The sequence below is a fragment of the Cyprinus carpio genome, chromosome B16 (assembly GCF_018340385.1).
Source record: "Cyprinus carpio isolate SPL01 chromosome B16, ASM1834038v1, whole genome shotgun sequence".
NCBI lineage: Eukaryota > Metazoa > Chordata > Actinopteri > Cypriniformes > Cyprinidae > Cyprinus > Cyprinus carpio.
The window spans coordinates 10,423,371-10,440,379 of record NC_056612.1 but is presented as its reverse complement, the minus strand read 5'-3'; the positions used below and the strand labels follow the sequence as shown (position 1 = coordinate 10,440,379).

General features: G+C 38.0%; 1 protein-coding gene across 2 annotated transcripts; it reads left to right on the top strand.

The window, feature by feature from the left end:
- The first annotated feature begins 898 nt into the window (after positions 1-898).
- Positions 899-16,893, top strand: LOC109112018 (protein shisa-7-like). 2 transcript variants are annotated; one of them, XM_042740665.1, is made up of 6 exons: positions 899-1,885; positions 6,599-8,880; positions 8,973-9,124; positions 11,485-11,550; positions 11,629-11,817; positions 13,149-16,893. In XM_042740665.1, the coding sequence occupies exons 2-6, from the start codon at positions 8,147-8,149 to the stop codon at positions 14,063-14,065; spliced, it is 2,058 nt and encodes a 685-aa protein (XP_042596599.1). In that variant the 5' UTR covers positions 899-1,885; positions 6,599-8,146; the 3' UTR covers positions 14,066-16,893. The 2 variants fall into 2 exon arrangements, with proteins under 2 accessions (XP_042596599.1, XP_042596600.1); XM_042740666.1 differs by lacking the exon at positions 899-1,885 and adding an exon at positions 1,957-2,377.
- Positions 16,894-17,009: the final 116 nt, after the last annotated feature.

The following is a 17,009-nucleotide window of genomic DNA, read 5'->3' as shown; positions in this document are numbered from 1 at the left end:
AGGTAAGTACATTTTCAGCAAATTTTCAAGTATGGGTGAGCTACTCCATTAAGTGATCTGTACATGTTCTCCAGTAGTTTCACTGGTGTCTTACCGTTCAGGCTGCTTTCACCCAGCACTCAGCAATATTTGCTTTTGTAACATTGTATAATGATGGAGACGTGCAGATGGTTTAAAAACAAGCTGTTCAGTGTATTTCGACCCTTGAAACATTTTATGCCATATTCGGTTTTCCCCCATATTCAGAGGGCGCATTGCGGGCTGTAATTTGAGCGGGTTATGAACGGATGATCGGTTCTCGTCGCAGGTTTCCTGAGCGGCCAAAACAGCGGCCCACCCACCTGTATAGGAATAGCTAAGCCTAAGTGCACCCCGGCTAATTGCTGTCTGTGGGAAAGAGCCGATGAGGGGGAAGATATGTGCCTGAAGTACATATGCAATAATCGAAAAAATACAAAGAATTTAAATCAATGTGGTTACAAATTTTAGTGGGTTGCACAATAGGCCTAAACTAGTCTGCAGAACGGCTTGCCCTTTTCACCTGTGAGAATCACAGCATCAAGAAAAACAGAAATGAATTGTTCCACTAGCACAGAGTGGTTAATATTTCATGGCCTCGGTGGATCGTGTGCTGATTGCTTCGCTCTCCGTGGTGCTGAAATGCGATTGACGGCTGTCTGTTAGCCAGAGGCTCACGGGTCTCTATCGCCGCAGAGGATATGTGATAATTAACCCGAGCTCATTTGTTTGATATTAGATTAGGTGCAGATTAATTAAGCGAAATGTTTATCACCAATTTAATCAAGCATGCAATTGCCTAGATGATTAATCTTAGATAACTAAGGACTTCTTTTAATGCAAATTGTATTTATTGCAAAGAAGAGTATTTTAATGCAGATTGAATCAATGAAAAATTCTATGTAAATGTACATCGTGCATTACCTAATTCGTTACACGTTTTTATTTTTTAAGTACTTATGTGAATGTAAGGCTTTTAATATAGAATGTGCCAAATAATAGGCAATGGCTGTGTCATCATGCAGGGTTGTTTTTTTTGCTTTCTTTTTCATTTTGTTTGCTAAACTACTCGCTGCCACGTTTAGCAACCGCTCTACGTCTTTATTTCGATGCCTTACTGGTTTTCTGCAACCCAGTCTTGTGTTCTTTAAGGGTAAGGAATCAAGATTATTAGTCACAAACAAAATGACATCGTTTCCATGGCAACCGATCAGTGTGTCTCCCTTCAGCACACACACACACACATTATTGCTTAGCCAGCCATAATCGTGTCAAAGATGAGAAGTAGTTTGAGAATCGAAACACTTGAAGCGGTCGGGAATCGGCGTATCAAACCCTCATCAGCACCGTCTCGCGAAACCAAGAAACGCACTATTCAGCGCAGCGGACCTCTGTGAGAACACCCGCCTCATTCCACCGGTGTTTCGTGACAGGGTCGGAATGTTCTTGTGTGCACACTTTGCAGGCGGCGTCGATTAACGACAACACAGAGAAAAAACGCATGGCATCGGTGCCGTCCGTTCTTCTGAGCGTTATTAAAAATATTGGAGCGACTTAGGAAAAGGTTCTCTCACCTGGAATACTTTCACAGTACATAACGTTTACACGCAAATAAGTTGTGCACGATCTGTTGCCTATCGCTAAAAACCGATGCTTTATCTGTAGTACGAACATGGAAACACCTGGGGTAGGTGAGAGAAAATCCTGGAAAGAAATAGTGACTATAACTATTGTTTTGTGACCAAAAGACGAGGCTGCCAGCAGTAGGGAAGCGCTGCAACAGTTTGTGGAAATAACAGACTTTCTCAGCCCTCATCGTCGCTCAGGGTTGAATAAGATGTGAGATCGGCGGCAGAAATCAGCACAGGTAAGTCGCTCGAGTTGAACTATATTTCTGCAAGTCATCTAATTGACTGATCACGCGTCTATGTTTGGTTCTCTAAGTTTCATGATTTGCGCTGAGGAAAAAAAAAAAAGGAATGTTAGACCAGTTCGACATGCTCATGTCACATTTTGTTTTTAATCAATTGCAAGCGACCTGAAGAAGATGTTCACATATATGAAAGTGTAAGGTGGCTCCACATCACCCTTCGCGCAAACATGCATTCACGCCCACGCAGACGGCCATTCACTGCTCTCGCGCTGCTTGTCATGTCATGTCCACCTACTCACCCGCGTGCGAATTACAGGTCCACAATCCGCAAGAGACGCGTCGATATACGATAGTTTCACCTTCAGCTATCAGAAATGTGTCAAACCCTGTTATTATTTGGGAATATGACTGTAGCGAGAGCAGCAAAAGTAAGATTTGTTAGGTGGGTTGCGCAGAGGACTTTTCATACGGTGTCTCTCTCTACAGGTATGACGTTCGGTGATTTTATTTTATTTATTTATTTGTTTATGTTAGATTATGTAACGCTAAGCTGACAGAATTAACAGAACACACCCTAGTGGCATTTATTATTATTATTATTATTATTATTATTATTATTATTTATTTTTTGGGCCTTACACATTGGTACCAACTTCTAAAATGTAACTGTGGGGTTTTTTTTTTTTTTGTACTTGATAACTGCAGGTGAAAAACAAAGATGGCATAACTATAGGTTTATGCTTGTGAATTAGGCTACATTATATAGAACACCTTCTGGGTTGTTTAGTTTAAAAGAAAACAAAAAAGGCCAAAGCCCTGCAAATAGAGTTCAGTAAGTTCAGTAATCGGGTGAAACTTAAAAAAGTAAAGAAGTCCTGAGATCCAGTGTTGATCATTTTGTTGTACATTCATTTGTTGATTTATTTGAACTGGTTTCCTTATCCCAGCTCTTGAATAAAGCTGTTTTTCTTGTTTGAAAGTAAAAAATCCTGTGAAGAAGCACCAAGCAGAATCTGTGCTTGCCAAATGGCACATTTTGGTGCTTTGCAACACATTGTACTGATTTTTTGGGGACTGCACATATGACAGAAGCCTTACTCTCATTCTGTCCTATGTGAAAATTACTCAACTCATTCCTTTAGCTCTAATGACACTTTTTTTTTTTTATCTTTCACTTCTCATTGCATTTATTTGACAGATCAGCCCTTTCCAGAACAAGTCAGTGCATTTATAAATATGCATTTTTAATATGAGTGTATGTTATAGATGCATAGGCTAGTGACGGACTGCTATAGTCAAGTCCACGAATGGCCCGGAGTATCACGGGGGGTATGAAGGAAAAGGGCAAACTATTTGTCTTTTAAGAGAACAGCAGTTTTAGAGGGGAGAAGAAGGTCTATTCATCCTATCTATCATTCTCTTTCTCCTTCTCCTTCTCTCCTTCTATACAAGTCTGAACTACTGCAGTGCTATTCTGAGGGAGAGTGAGCTGCCTCAACCCACGCACTGAATATCACAGAGAGAGAGAGAGAGGGAAATGGAGGGAGGAAAATAAAAAGAAGTCGAGAGAACATACAAAACAGACATGTTTTGCAACAGAAATACAATGAAATAGAAGGAGAATAGCACGATTTCCCAAAATCTGATTAAAAGCGGATGAATCGTCCGTGATTCCTCTGTGAACTCACGTTCTAGAAACTGTTTGTGAATGCGCCACATCTTCAGTGTCTCATCTCTTAGAAGTCGCCCACAGTGCCTTGCTGATTGGGTGCCGTGTTCAGGAAAAGCTAATCCAGTTTGTAGAGGCGTATACTGTTTCACATAGACGAGAAGGTGGCGAAATGGCCTACGCTTCATTATAGATATGCAAATGAGAGGTTACTGTTTTTAATGTTATGGGCTGTTCTTAGGTTTGCTCCTGTGAAAACTGTAAATGGCCCACATGAAACACTCAACGCCTCACCTGTTCAGTTTCTCTACACTTTCACTTTCTTTCAGAAACTGCCTATAAATTTAATAAACAATAACAAAGAAATGGCAAGTAACACATTGAATTAAATGTGAAATTTTGAAGTAGAAAAAAAATAATAGTATACATTATTGAATCAATATATACTAATTGTATATTCTTTTAAAACAAATAATCATTGTTTTATTTACAACCTCAAAAAAAAAAAACATTTATAGTGTATATAATATAATATAATATAATATAATGTATTTTTTTATATTATTTGCTTGAACTTTAATACAAGCAGTGCTTGTTCCCAGATTTATGGTGTTAATATTATGTGCATTACGTATTTCAAAAAATATATTTCCAAATAATATTTCAGAGAACATTTAGCTAATATTTTTATATTACATTTAAATAATTTAATAGTTTTTATTTTTCATACTTTTGTAAATTTGAGCCTAGCAATATTTTCTGTGTATTTCTGTACCTATATATTTTTTAATTATATCTGCATTTTTTTGTAGTATTTTATTATAAAACATACTCCAATAAATAATGCTTTATTTACACCTTAAAAAATACTTTTTACAGTGTCGTAACACTGCTTGTACACACACACACACACACAAAAAAGGATTTTATATTATGTTCATGAATAATTTGCCTATATTTTTATTTATTTAGCATTGATTTTTTTTTTTGTGAATTTGAGCCGGTATACTTTCTGTATTTTCTTTGTATTTCTATCCCTAAGTATTTAAAAGTATATATTTTTTTAAATTTCTAAAATCAGTCAATATTCCATAGTTCAATACTTAAGCTGATGTACAGAACCGGTTTGATGCCACGACGCCACTGTAGACGTGCTATATAGCCACTATACCTCAGATGAGAGCGCAGCCTGCAGCAGAGACACAAGTATTATTTTCCTGGCCGATGCTGTATTTCCTGCAGATTTTTGTGTGGCTCCTCTCTGTGCAGTTTTCCTTAGTGGTATCTGCGCCTCATTACATCAAAGCCGTGTTGTTTTGTTGTCCCTTATGGCATTAACTTGTTGATCTGTGACGACAGATTTTGTATACTCATTCTTTCAGAGTACTATATCCATTTTTTATACCTGTAAAAAGTGCATTTTGTGAGCCAGCGTACTGTCTGCATGTGTTGCAGTCTCTACGTTTGGTGTTAGCACTGTATGTTCCCAGTGTTGTGTATTGTGTACACTGTGTGCGTATGTGTGTTAGTAAGTGGTGTCACTGAACGCTCTCCATTCTCTTCCTCCCACACACTGCACTCCCACATACACACACAAACACACACAAAGCACCTCTCCTCTGTCATACCTCTGGCTCTGTGCACTTCTGCTATGCTGTGCTCATACTTAAATCTCTACCCTACATTTATCTCACTTTTCTTTCGTACTTTACCCAACCTTCTTTTATCTGCTCGACGGTTTTCCTAAGGCCCCTACAACTGTGACAAATAAAGCATATAGGTATTGATTACAGAATAACACTGACTCTTTTACTTCCTCACAAACATTCTGACACACAGACCTACAGTGTCAGGAAAGCAGCTTCTCTCTCATGCTTTACCCCCTCCTTCGTGTCATGCATCATGCTATGCTCTCTGAAAAGGACTGATCACTATTTGTTCAGATCATTGCTACTATTCACTTCTCTCAATGCTTCTGATTCATAGTGACTTGTTGTAACAAATTAGACAAACGGTCATCACATCAGCCCTTCTTTTCAGCGTCATGAGCTGGAATCTGCAGCTGTACTGCACGTACTTATTATAAATGTTAGATTTGGGTTTAAGGACAGATTTAAAGGATAAATATTAAATGTAAACCATTTTGCTTAAATCTAAATGTAAATATTAAATGAGTATATAAATGCTAAAATGTTACTGTAGTTAAGTGTTTACTGTAGTTATATCTATCTATCTATCTATCATTATTGTCATTTTTGCAGAAACAATATTACACAAAATAAGTTAACACAAATAAAAAATATATTTTCTATTTTTATAGACTTTTTGCTTTTTAAAAAATTTGAAGAATCATAACTAGTACGATTATCAGAGCATGCATTTCGATTTTACCAATAGGGCAAAAGCAAGTTAGCTATTGTAATGATGAGTTTTGCTTATAGTTTCTTGCAAATGGAAATCATATATAGGTTATACACGACTATACAATGCTTATTTGATAAAATAATCAGTTAATGGCCAAATTGTTCATGTTAATGTTCAAGAGTCATTTCATTGTCATATTTTGCGGTTGTTTACATTTGTTTCACACACTTCTCAGCAACTTTGATATTAAAAGTTTAATATTTTGATTGTGTGCAGCAATTTCTTTAAAAAAAACAAAACAAATGTTTGCTTCTTTGCAGATATGCGTATTTAATGTCTGCATTCACTAATATTTCTTATGAACAAGCGCTGGCTACTTAATGCATGGTCTCCTTGAATAAACACATTTTTTATTGTAGATAATGTGTATAGACATACAGTCCAACCCCATAAAAAAAACTCTTTTGTGTTGAATTCTGTGGATTCTATATTGATCACATTATTTGCTGCATACCTTATTTGCCTGTCACATGCCATACGTGTCACAATGAAAATAATAGGCTGCCATGCAGATGACAAGCTAACTATGATCTTTCAAAAACTTTCACAGATGTCTCAGTGTGTGTGTGCGTGCGCATGTAGGATGTAACATCAATGTGTTGATTTCTTTTCAGAGGCACATCGCTTGATTACTGAACACTTCATATCTGCCAGTGGATTCCAAGATCAACCCTGCAAAAATAGTGAGGAAACAGCCATGTCCACACCATGGGATTTTAAACCATTTCACCAAGAGCTTCAACAAACCTTTTCAAACGTTTCTCGGTCTCAATGAAAACTGGGCTTATCTTAAAAGCAAATCTGCTGTGTGAACCTTAAGAAGCTGAATAGCGGCTGCGAGGTTTACACAGTCACTCTCCTTGGAAATTTCTATTGTGAAGACGAAAACGTTCTACGTCTTTTCTGCCACCATCATCATTTTTTGTGTGTGTCTGTGTTAACGGTTTATTATACATTCTCAATACACACCTAAGATAGGTGTAGATAGGGCGTACATTTTATATCCAACATGACAGATGACTCAATTCATATCTGATCTCTTTTAACTATTTTAAATTTGCACACAGGATTATCCATTTGGTAATTCTTCACATGCTGAACGAGGAAACACATTCATTTTAGTTCAGTAATGTACTAGGCCATGAATGAAATACTGAACAAAATCAAAATGATTCTTCACCATACTGCCCTCAAACTCTCAAAGGAGTTCAACATTCTGAGTAGTCCTGTTAACACGTAAACAAGTGCAGTAGAACAAGATTAACTTCTGAGGTTATTGTTTTCCAAGTGTATGGAAATTGATTATATTTGTTAAAAATAGTAAACATTCAGGGAGCATTACAGGTCAGGGAAAACTGTTTGATGAATAAGTGCCATTGCTGAATGTAAGGAGTGCCCAAAAAAAATAAATAAAATAAAATAAACAAAAAATTGTGGCGAGAAGCAAAACATTAGTTTACATTTTAAAGATGTTTACAGCTGCCCCTTTCTCTTAAATGAATATTTAATTCTGATAAGTGCCAAAACGGGGAATTAAACCTAAATACTTTTAATGTACACAGTTGTACTACAACATAATTGCCTTCATGTGTCATGAAAACACTAGCTACTGAAGTAATAGGAGGACAGTAACGAGAAGCCATTTTGTTTGTCTGCAGAAATGTGTAAATGCGTGTTTTTGAAGAAAACCACAAAAGGGAATATTTGCCTTGTTAATACATTCAAAACAGACAATTCGTTAAATATTCTTTCATTTCCTGTTTATACATGAACTAGCCAATTGTATGTTGCATGCACAGAATATTGTCAGCGTTTGGATTGTTTTACATATTGTTCAGGTTTTCCAGCTATATGTTGGACAGAAGCGCCATATGATGAGAGAATATGTGTTGTGTAACTCACCTTGAAGCTGAAAGCACATCAAAATAGTTATTTTTCTCTCACGCTGTCTCGGAGTGTGACCGTTCACAGCACACACTTTAACAGACTTTGAGAACAGATTTTTCTTTTAAGACTGTTTTGATATATACTCAGATTTCATACGTCGGAGGGCTGCTACAAGAATATTTTACATACAGCGCAATCAGGCTGTTTTTACAAAATTCGGCATTGTGCGGTGGGTTGAGTCAGCAAGAGAAAATAGCAGCGTTAGTCATGTAAAGATGATGCCCACCTTGGAAGCTCGAATGCGTGTCATCATTCTCTTCCTGCTAATCGCTGTCCCATTTAACGCTTTCTCTGCGAGCATCCCGGGCCCTACCAGAAACACACCAAATGGGCCTATCACCAATACCCCGACGCCCAACCCCAGATCTCAGGGTAGGGGCTTTCTATACCCCCTATCTAAAAACGTTGGGGGTATGAGAGGGAAGTCCATGAATCGTCGGCCAAAGCAGCTAGCTGGAGAGGCAGAAATGCCCCTCAGGCCGCTGCCTCAGATAATGCTGCCAAAGAATGTAACGACTAATGCACTGAAGGCCCCTATTGAAGCGGCGCAGGTAGCTCCGCCTGCTCGCAAACGGGTGGAAGTGGACGTGTGTCGGGGCTATTACGATGTCATGGGGCAGTATGACCTCACCTTTAACTGCTCCAAGGATGACTTCATCTACTGCTGCGGCACCTGCCATTATCGGTTTTGTTGTCCGGACCGCTCTCGAAGGCTGGACCAGAACATCTGCCACAACTACCATTCCCCTGTGTGGGCCAATACGGCCCCCCCTGCGACCAGACCCCCACCACCTGCCCACCCGGACCTCAGCCGCATCGAACAAAGCAACAACACGGTCTATGTCATCGGCGGAGTCATCTCGTTTACAGTGGCAGTGGCAGTGGCCATTAAAGTGGCGTTCCACAAGGCATCACGGCAGCCTAGGAACAGAGAACTCAACATGCCCAGGTGAGAGTTCATGAGTCTTGATCAAAAAGGATGTTTGATCTACCTTAAATTGTGTTCTACTGACTAATCATTCCTACATCCTTCCCTGTCAGGGCTCTTGTGGAAATGTTGCGTCACCAGTCAAGTCCAGTTCAAGAGGGAGAGAGAAACAACAGTGTAGCCTTGGGTACTGGAGGTGGAGAGGGAACTCTTGGACGACCCCCGAAAAATCACTATCCAACACTACAGAGTAAAGATAACCGACGTGAGTGGAAATCTCCATAATCTCCATACGCAGGGGAGATGCTCCCCTTAAAGGGTTAGTTTACTCAAAAATTTAAATTAGTCCATGTTTTACTCACCCTCAAGGCATCCTAGGTTTATATGACTTTCTTCTTTCAAACGAATCCAATCGGAGTTATATTAAAAATGGTCCTGGCTCTTTCAAGCTTTTTAAAATGGTATGGGCGGGTGTTTTTGTTCAACAGTCCAAAATTAGTCAAATAAAGCGCATCCATCCATATTAAATGTGCATCACATGGCTCCGGGGGATGAATAAAAGCCTCCTGTAGTGAATCGATGTGTTTTTGAAAGAAAAATATCCATATTTAAAATGATATAAACAGTTTTGTGTAAATTCCGCTGACTGTCGTACACGTGTTATTAAGAGACAGCTTTTTTTTTTTGGATGATATAGGCGCAGCCCATGCACATGTGAGTCTTGCAAAAACCAACGTTTGTTTACAGGAGCAAAGGAAGCAAAGTTTCCTTACTTTACCAAAGGAAAACCAGTCTCCTCTTGGCTTATATCGAAATTTGTCGTTACAAATCCTTGTTTTGTGCTTCTAATCTGTGACTGGCATTTTGTTTTGTTCTCTCTCTGTCATGCTTCTGCATTCGTCACTAATCACTGGCGCTTGTGCTATGCATACGTCCTACGTCATCTGCTGGAACAGCTTCCGCCTATGACAGTTAGCAGGAATAAGAAAAAGGTGTTTATATCAATTCAAATATGGATATTTGTCTTATAAAAATGCATGGATTCGCTACAGGAGGCCTTTATTCACCCCCTGGAGCCATGTTTTAATATGGATGCCTGCACTTTATTTGACTATTTTTGGACTGTTGAAAAAAAAAAAACACTCCCCCATTGCCATTACAAAACTTGAAAGAAAACATTTTTTAATGTAACTCTGACTGGTTTCACCTGAAAGAAGAAAGTCATATACACCTAGTATGCCTTGAGGGTGAGTAAAATGTGGACTAATTTTCATTTTTGGTAGAATTAACCGTTTAAGAACAGTGTGCATTTAATTTAGCAAGATGAGTTTAGCATGTTTAAGATAGTATTACTGTTCAATATAACATTAAGAAAATGTATTATAATTTATTATTAAGAGAAAGTAATAGAAACATTAATTGGTAGCACAAAATTGACAGTCATGAAAGGGGACAATCTTGCACCCCTGGGATGAAATGAACCCCTCCCTTGGGTTATTTTTTAAAGTTTTAATTTATTTGTTGTTGAAAAAGGCAAAAATATTAAATTAATATGATGATAGCAATAATCTATGAATTCAGTTAGAATTATTCTGTTTAATTAACCTATATGTTATGATGAATAATGAATATATTTGAAATGGACATAAAATACTACACTATTTAATTTTGATATTATTAAAAGTTCATTGATAATAATTATTAAAACAACAACAACAAAAATATTGCAGTAGCAGCAACATTCCACTGGGGACCTTCTGTCCCATTTCTGAGGGGGGCATCTCACTTTAACTTTTCAATTTAAAGTAAAAATGAAAATTTATATTTGTTATCAAATAATTAATAATTTTGTGTCCACAGATCCTCCATTAACAAAAAGACATAGAAAGCTTTAATATGAAACTTAAATTCAACTCACTATAATCCAATGACAAAAATGTTATATTCTAACCCCAAAACTGTTCAAATGGAATAAATCTCACAAATGTTAATGTGTAGATGAAAAGTCAAGATTAATGATTGCATAGCCATCCACTAAATGTACTGAAATTTATTGACATCTATGGTCAAGAAGAAAATTAAAAGTCCATTATTTCCATATAAATTTCCATAAGCTATAAAATTAAATGTCCATCATTAAAATCCATTATTTCAACACTGATAAAAATTCCCATTAATTGCTGGTCAACAGCTATAACTTGAAACAAAGTGTCCTGGGTCAAATATTCATGAATATTAAATGATTTTTTAACTGTGAACTAATGTTATCCTCTTGGACCAGGTTGCAGTTGGTTGGTATTATTGCATTATATGTCATACAAAGTTCCTTTCATGTTTCCATCTCAGCTTGAGCCTTGTGAACAGCCAACTGTATAAATTCAGGACAAACAAGGAACCCAGGGAAAAAGCAATAGCCAAATGATGAAAGGGCATTTGTGAATTATTGAGCACAGAGCTGTATATGATGGCATTAGAATGAACAGACGGTGTAAAATTTTCAACACATTGTGGAGCTAGAAAGAGCTTAATAGGGCAACATTTTTACAGTAGATGGATAAATGTCATTTGTCACAAAGACATGAAGGCAGAAATCTCTAAAGCACATGTCTTTGTTCTGTTTCACAGTGGGGAATCTACAGCATAACTTCATCCACACCACAGGTTCCAGTCCCAAACACACAGCCACTATTGGTAGGTAAAGCCCACAGCTCTACAATTGTTTGTTCTGAGTTTGAAATGACCTCGATGTCCATCACTGTGTGTTTAAAGAGCGTGCACAACGTATGAACAACATGCAGCTGGCCACCGGTGGCACATTGAAGCCCAGTAAACATACTAACGCCATGAAGACCCAGCCGTCCTTCCATCACTCTTTACATAACCTGGCTCAGCTGCCGCCCTCATATGAAGCTGCCATGAAGCCTGAGATCAACAGATACTCATCTCTCAAGCGTCTGGGTGAGTGCTTTGTTACCAGTAGAGAGGAAGATTCTAATCTTAAGGAAATTATGTTTTGTAGGAATTACATAAAAGGTTGGCTTGATTGCTTTCTTATTATAGCCCACATAATTTCAAATGCATAAAGCAAATTTATAAGCAACAAGGAGAACTAGATGGACGAACATCAGTAACAGTGTGACATTTAGTAGTGTTGTGTTTTGAAGGAGAAATTACCTGCTTGATGATGAGGACACGAGTCTCATGTGGAGCTTGGAGCATTGCGTAAAAATATCTGTACACTTATTTAAAGCAGTTTTAGTGTTTCATTGGAATGCTTGGGAGATATAAATGTTTGTGAAGGTCATTTTAATGAGGGCAAACCATTGAAAAGCGCCCACAATCTTGTACAGACGTATACAGCCTTAAGGCCTCTCTCTCAGCTAGACATCAAACCTCCTGGGAAGTGTGAGTTACAGTTGGAGGACAAGAAAGTTCTGCACAGGCGAAGGTTATACAGGCTGATACAATGACTCAGACTTAATCAGCCAAAAGATGAAATGGCTCAGGGTTAAGGATAAAACAGGATTGTATTAATATTGCTATATTAATGAAATAAAGTTTTAAGCATTAATGAAATCAAGCATTAAACATGTAGTCCAGAGTTGGAGGTTGAAGAATTTATATTAAGAGTTTAGTAAATTGTGATTAAAGTTTGATTGAATTTCTAGCCTGTAGTGCAAAGCTTGATGTGCATCCATATTTATTATATACACAGTATTGGTACCATATTGGTTATTGCCTGATATTAGAGATTGTATATTAAACAGTGTTAGTAATATGCTAATTTTCCATCTAGATAACATTTGCTATACTCACCTAAAGATATGTTTAAAAACACTAATAATTAAATAACAACATTACATGTAATCTGAGGAATCCCATTACATGTGATGCCTAAATTCCCTTTTTTTATTTTTTTCATTTTATTGACTTTCTTTAATTATTATTTTCTTAGTTTTAGTGTTTTATTGTTGATTTATTTAGTCCAAATTGTATAGAGTTGTAATGTCGGCTGTTCATTTTAAATAATTGGCAATAGATAGATAGATAGATAGAGAAACAAATAAATAAAGTCTCCTTGGTATTGAACAGAATTTGGATTTGGTCATTTGTTGGTTAACCACCATACCATGAATTTTTTTTTTAAATGTATTGCATTTTTACAAAAAAATAAAAATATATACATTTTTATAGTGGGCAGATTTTTAATATCTGTATATTCCTAATTGGTTTATTCTTTTCTCACCCAATTTTCTGATTTTTTCAAACACATTTTCCTCCACCTACAGAGAAAGGAGGATTGGAGGAATATTCAGGTTACTGTACCACCAAACGGAGGCCCAACAATGCCCCTCCCACCTTTCATTCCTCCCAGCATCACCTTCCCTGGGGTGGTGACTACACGATGGGAGGAAGAGGCACGCTTCCCAACCGTGCTACTCGTCCTCGAATACCTCATCCACAGTCTGCTCCAAGCCACACCCCGAATCCTTACCCTCTGGATCCACCGGAGTCAAAGCAAAACCAGAACTATGATACGCTTTCCAAACCACCACGCCGCGTCAAATCCACGGACCAGCTCCTCGCCCTCGGTGACGGCAACACCTTGTCAAGGATGTCAAAGAACCAACAGCACCAGTACTACAAAGCCATGGCCACTTCATCAAAGAACTCCAATACGAACACCCTGAAGAAGTCCAAGGAGAGGCTGCTGATGTCCCCAGACCACCTAGAGGAGGAGGCAGACGGTGTTGAGTATGACGGAAGCAGGATGGGTATGGGAATGGGCGACTACACATCTGGAGGGGGAGGTGGAATGGTACCCACCCTGCCCCGCGTTAGCCACCAGAAAGCTCAATCGCAGCAGAATGTTTGCGCTACGCCATCGCTTGACCGTCACCACATGATCAAGATGAACTCGCACCCGACCTCGGGGCGAGAGCAGGAGCGCAATTCAGCAGCGATGTCAGGTCACCTGGGAGGAGGTGGGGCTGGAGGAGTGGGATGGGGCGACATGCCAGGAACTGGAGTTGTCATGGGAACAGGGACTCTTGGTGGACAAGTTGGATGGGGGGTTGTGTTTGGAGCTGGAGTTCAAATTGGCATTGAACAACTTCACTTCATCCCCGGTGGAGGGGGAAGTGGAGGAGGAGTCGCATCCAACCAAGGGGTTAGAACAGGAAGCAAGAATGAGGTTACTGTGTGAGCAAGAGGCTGGAGAGGGTAAGGAGGGAATGTAGAAGATGGGTGAGGGATAGACTGTGTGAAAAGCTGGAGGATGGTAGAGGGACTGTGGGAGAGAGAGTGGGCGGAAGAGGGAGAGAAATAACGAGAGAAGAGAGAAAAGGAGTAGGAGGATGGTAAAGGAATAAGAGAAGCAGATTTTGAAGTAGGGGGCCACGAAGTGGAAGAAACTCGACACAGAGCGAAGTGGCACCATCTTTTTACAGATATATATTGTATATAGTGGCAAATTCAAAAGATAAGATTAGATAACAGTTACAAGCCAGGTTTGATAGAGCTTCAGAGTTGTCATGCTTTTTATGTTCATGAAATTGCCGCTATAATTATGATTGAAGCTGCCATATACAAGTATTTATTTGCGTACAGTTTGCCTATAAACTTATTGCATAGAATATCAGTAGAGTGTAATATAAATTCCACATGATGTGACAGATGAACTGAAACATTTTTCATATCTTGATGTCATGTTTTTATCCTCAGATATTTTACATTGTTACACATTACAGATATAGCTGCTATGGAGCCATATATTTCAGAGAACGGCTTTCATCTTGTAAGTATGATGGAATTACTGGGAGACTAATATAATAATTAACGTCTGCATAAGAGGAACCAGTTGAACATGAGTTGAGCACTTATCCCAACTGATGAATTGTAAAGCTACTTACAGCTGGACAAACGTAATGCTGGATCTTATCTCTTTTTAAACCCTAATCCACTTCAGCATAATGAGGAAGTGCGGCAGGGTTTTCACAACGTATGTCAAAATTAATGGAGGTGGAATAATTTGAGGAGCATATCCATAAACTCTTAAGAATCTGATTAACTCTTTTGAATACTGCGAGACAGAGAAAGCAAGCCTTACCATACCTTACCATTGTTTCGCCTGCATCTTATTCAGTGTGAATTTAACATGGATGTACCAAGTGAGTTTCTGTTCAATTTGTTTTTATTTTGGAATCCTAAAAAAGTACACAAGTTTTAAATTCTCAAGTCTGCCCTTCAGTACATAACTGAAGATCGCTTTGAACTATCGATGAAAGCCATTCTGGGACACATTTGGGCAGAAAAGCCCAGACGAAACCAAGAGAAATGTCTGACAATCATCTTTTTTCTCCATTTAAAAAGACTCATTAATGATCAATGGCACTTTGTTTGGAGCCACCACTTTCTACAATGTCCAAGTGCTGGGATTTGTAAGGGAGATTCACCATAAGGGACGCTGGACTACCAAAAGCACAAGAATAATACATTAGATCCCTGTAACGCTGGGTACTTACCCGTTAATGCTCCTCTTAGGTATACTGTGTAGACAAACGGTTCACCTTAAGCTATTAAATATGGATCTGAGACGAAGAAAACGACTCAAGAGTAAGGGCACTCATCAACGTATGTATATGTTATGATATTCTGGCATAAAATTAGTGTAACATGGCAGTATCATTATCTCGCTCAGGTGTGGGTTGACATTTGCATAAAGACAAACCTTCTGGACTGCTTTTTGAATCTCCATGTTGAAGCCATGTGTATATGCTGTTAAAACTGAGACTCTATGAACAGTCTGAGGATACGGGCATGCCAAAACATCTAACCTGTATTTTGAATCTGCTGTTACTGAGATATGAACACAAGAAGTCATACCTGATGTCTTCATAACCAATAACGCTTATCAATATTAAGGGCTATACAACACACATGCGTTAGTGGTACAGACGTCACCCACAGCTTACTCATTATTCAGTGATAGTAATCTCATTATTTACAAAAAGATATTAATGTAGTAAGTAAATATTACAATGAAAAATGTAAACGTGAGATTGTTTGCAAACAAGCCAGAATTATTTACTGTATGGTTCTGAGCTTTGAGAAATAGCGCAGGTGTCAGGACCTCAGTTTACCAATGAAAACTAATGAATTTATTTTGTAAAACCACCAACTGATCATTTTTTGTCATAGACTTTATACCTCTTGGTTGATTTTCAGTGTAATGAAATTGAAGGTTATAAGTTACGGACTATTTGAATATATATGCCTCCCAGTAAAAGTGTTAAGGAGTAGTTTATATCACATCAGCATCAGGAGGAATGGTGGTAACACATTCATATAACTATTCACTGGAACTAGTGTGTATCTTAAAGAATTATGAATACAACTTAAAGACAATCTTCCTAACAGCTTTGTAATACATTGGTGTTTGTTATTGTCATTACTATGACAGTTAATATTATGGTTATTGGTGAAACTTCTTCTTGTTGTTATGGTTATATTATGATTATGATGGTGATTTCTTTCCTCTGTGGTTTTAGTGTTAACTTGTTTTAGATATCTTTCTCATGAAATTCTTTTGAAATTATGAGTAGAAAATAGAAGCACAAACTTCAAAGCCACTCATTGTTTGCCAATTCTTCACGCATTCCTAATGATGAGGAGTGCCTTCAAAAATCTCTCAGTGTGATGTCACATAGTAATTGTTTTGAATGCCGTTACTTGTTGCAGAGACATCACAATGGGTTTATAAATGATGTCATAGGATGTATGTTGTATGTATGTAACTGAATGTCTTCTTTTTGTTAACTGAAATTTCAACTTTTTAATGTTTCTTTCAGGGACAATTAGAGCAGTTGAATCTATTTAGTATTTTCTTTGTCATAAAAAGTCTGTAGCAATGTCTGTTTTGTATCCACAAGCCATAATTATGAAAATGTTTATGGTATTTATTAACAAGGCATATTACTGCAGAAAATAACGAACATTGGATGTGCAAATAAAGCCCTGAAGCATTTTAAATGGTTGGTAGCCTACAATGGGATGTGCATTAGTTGCAAGCAAGCAAATCAAGACAATGAAGACTGAAACCCTGGGAATAATGAGCTCATGTCTTGAGATTTTTAAACACAGAAGCAGAC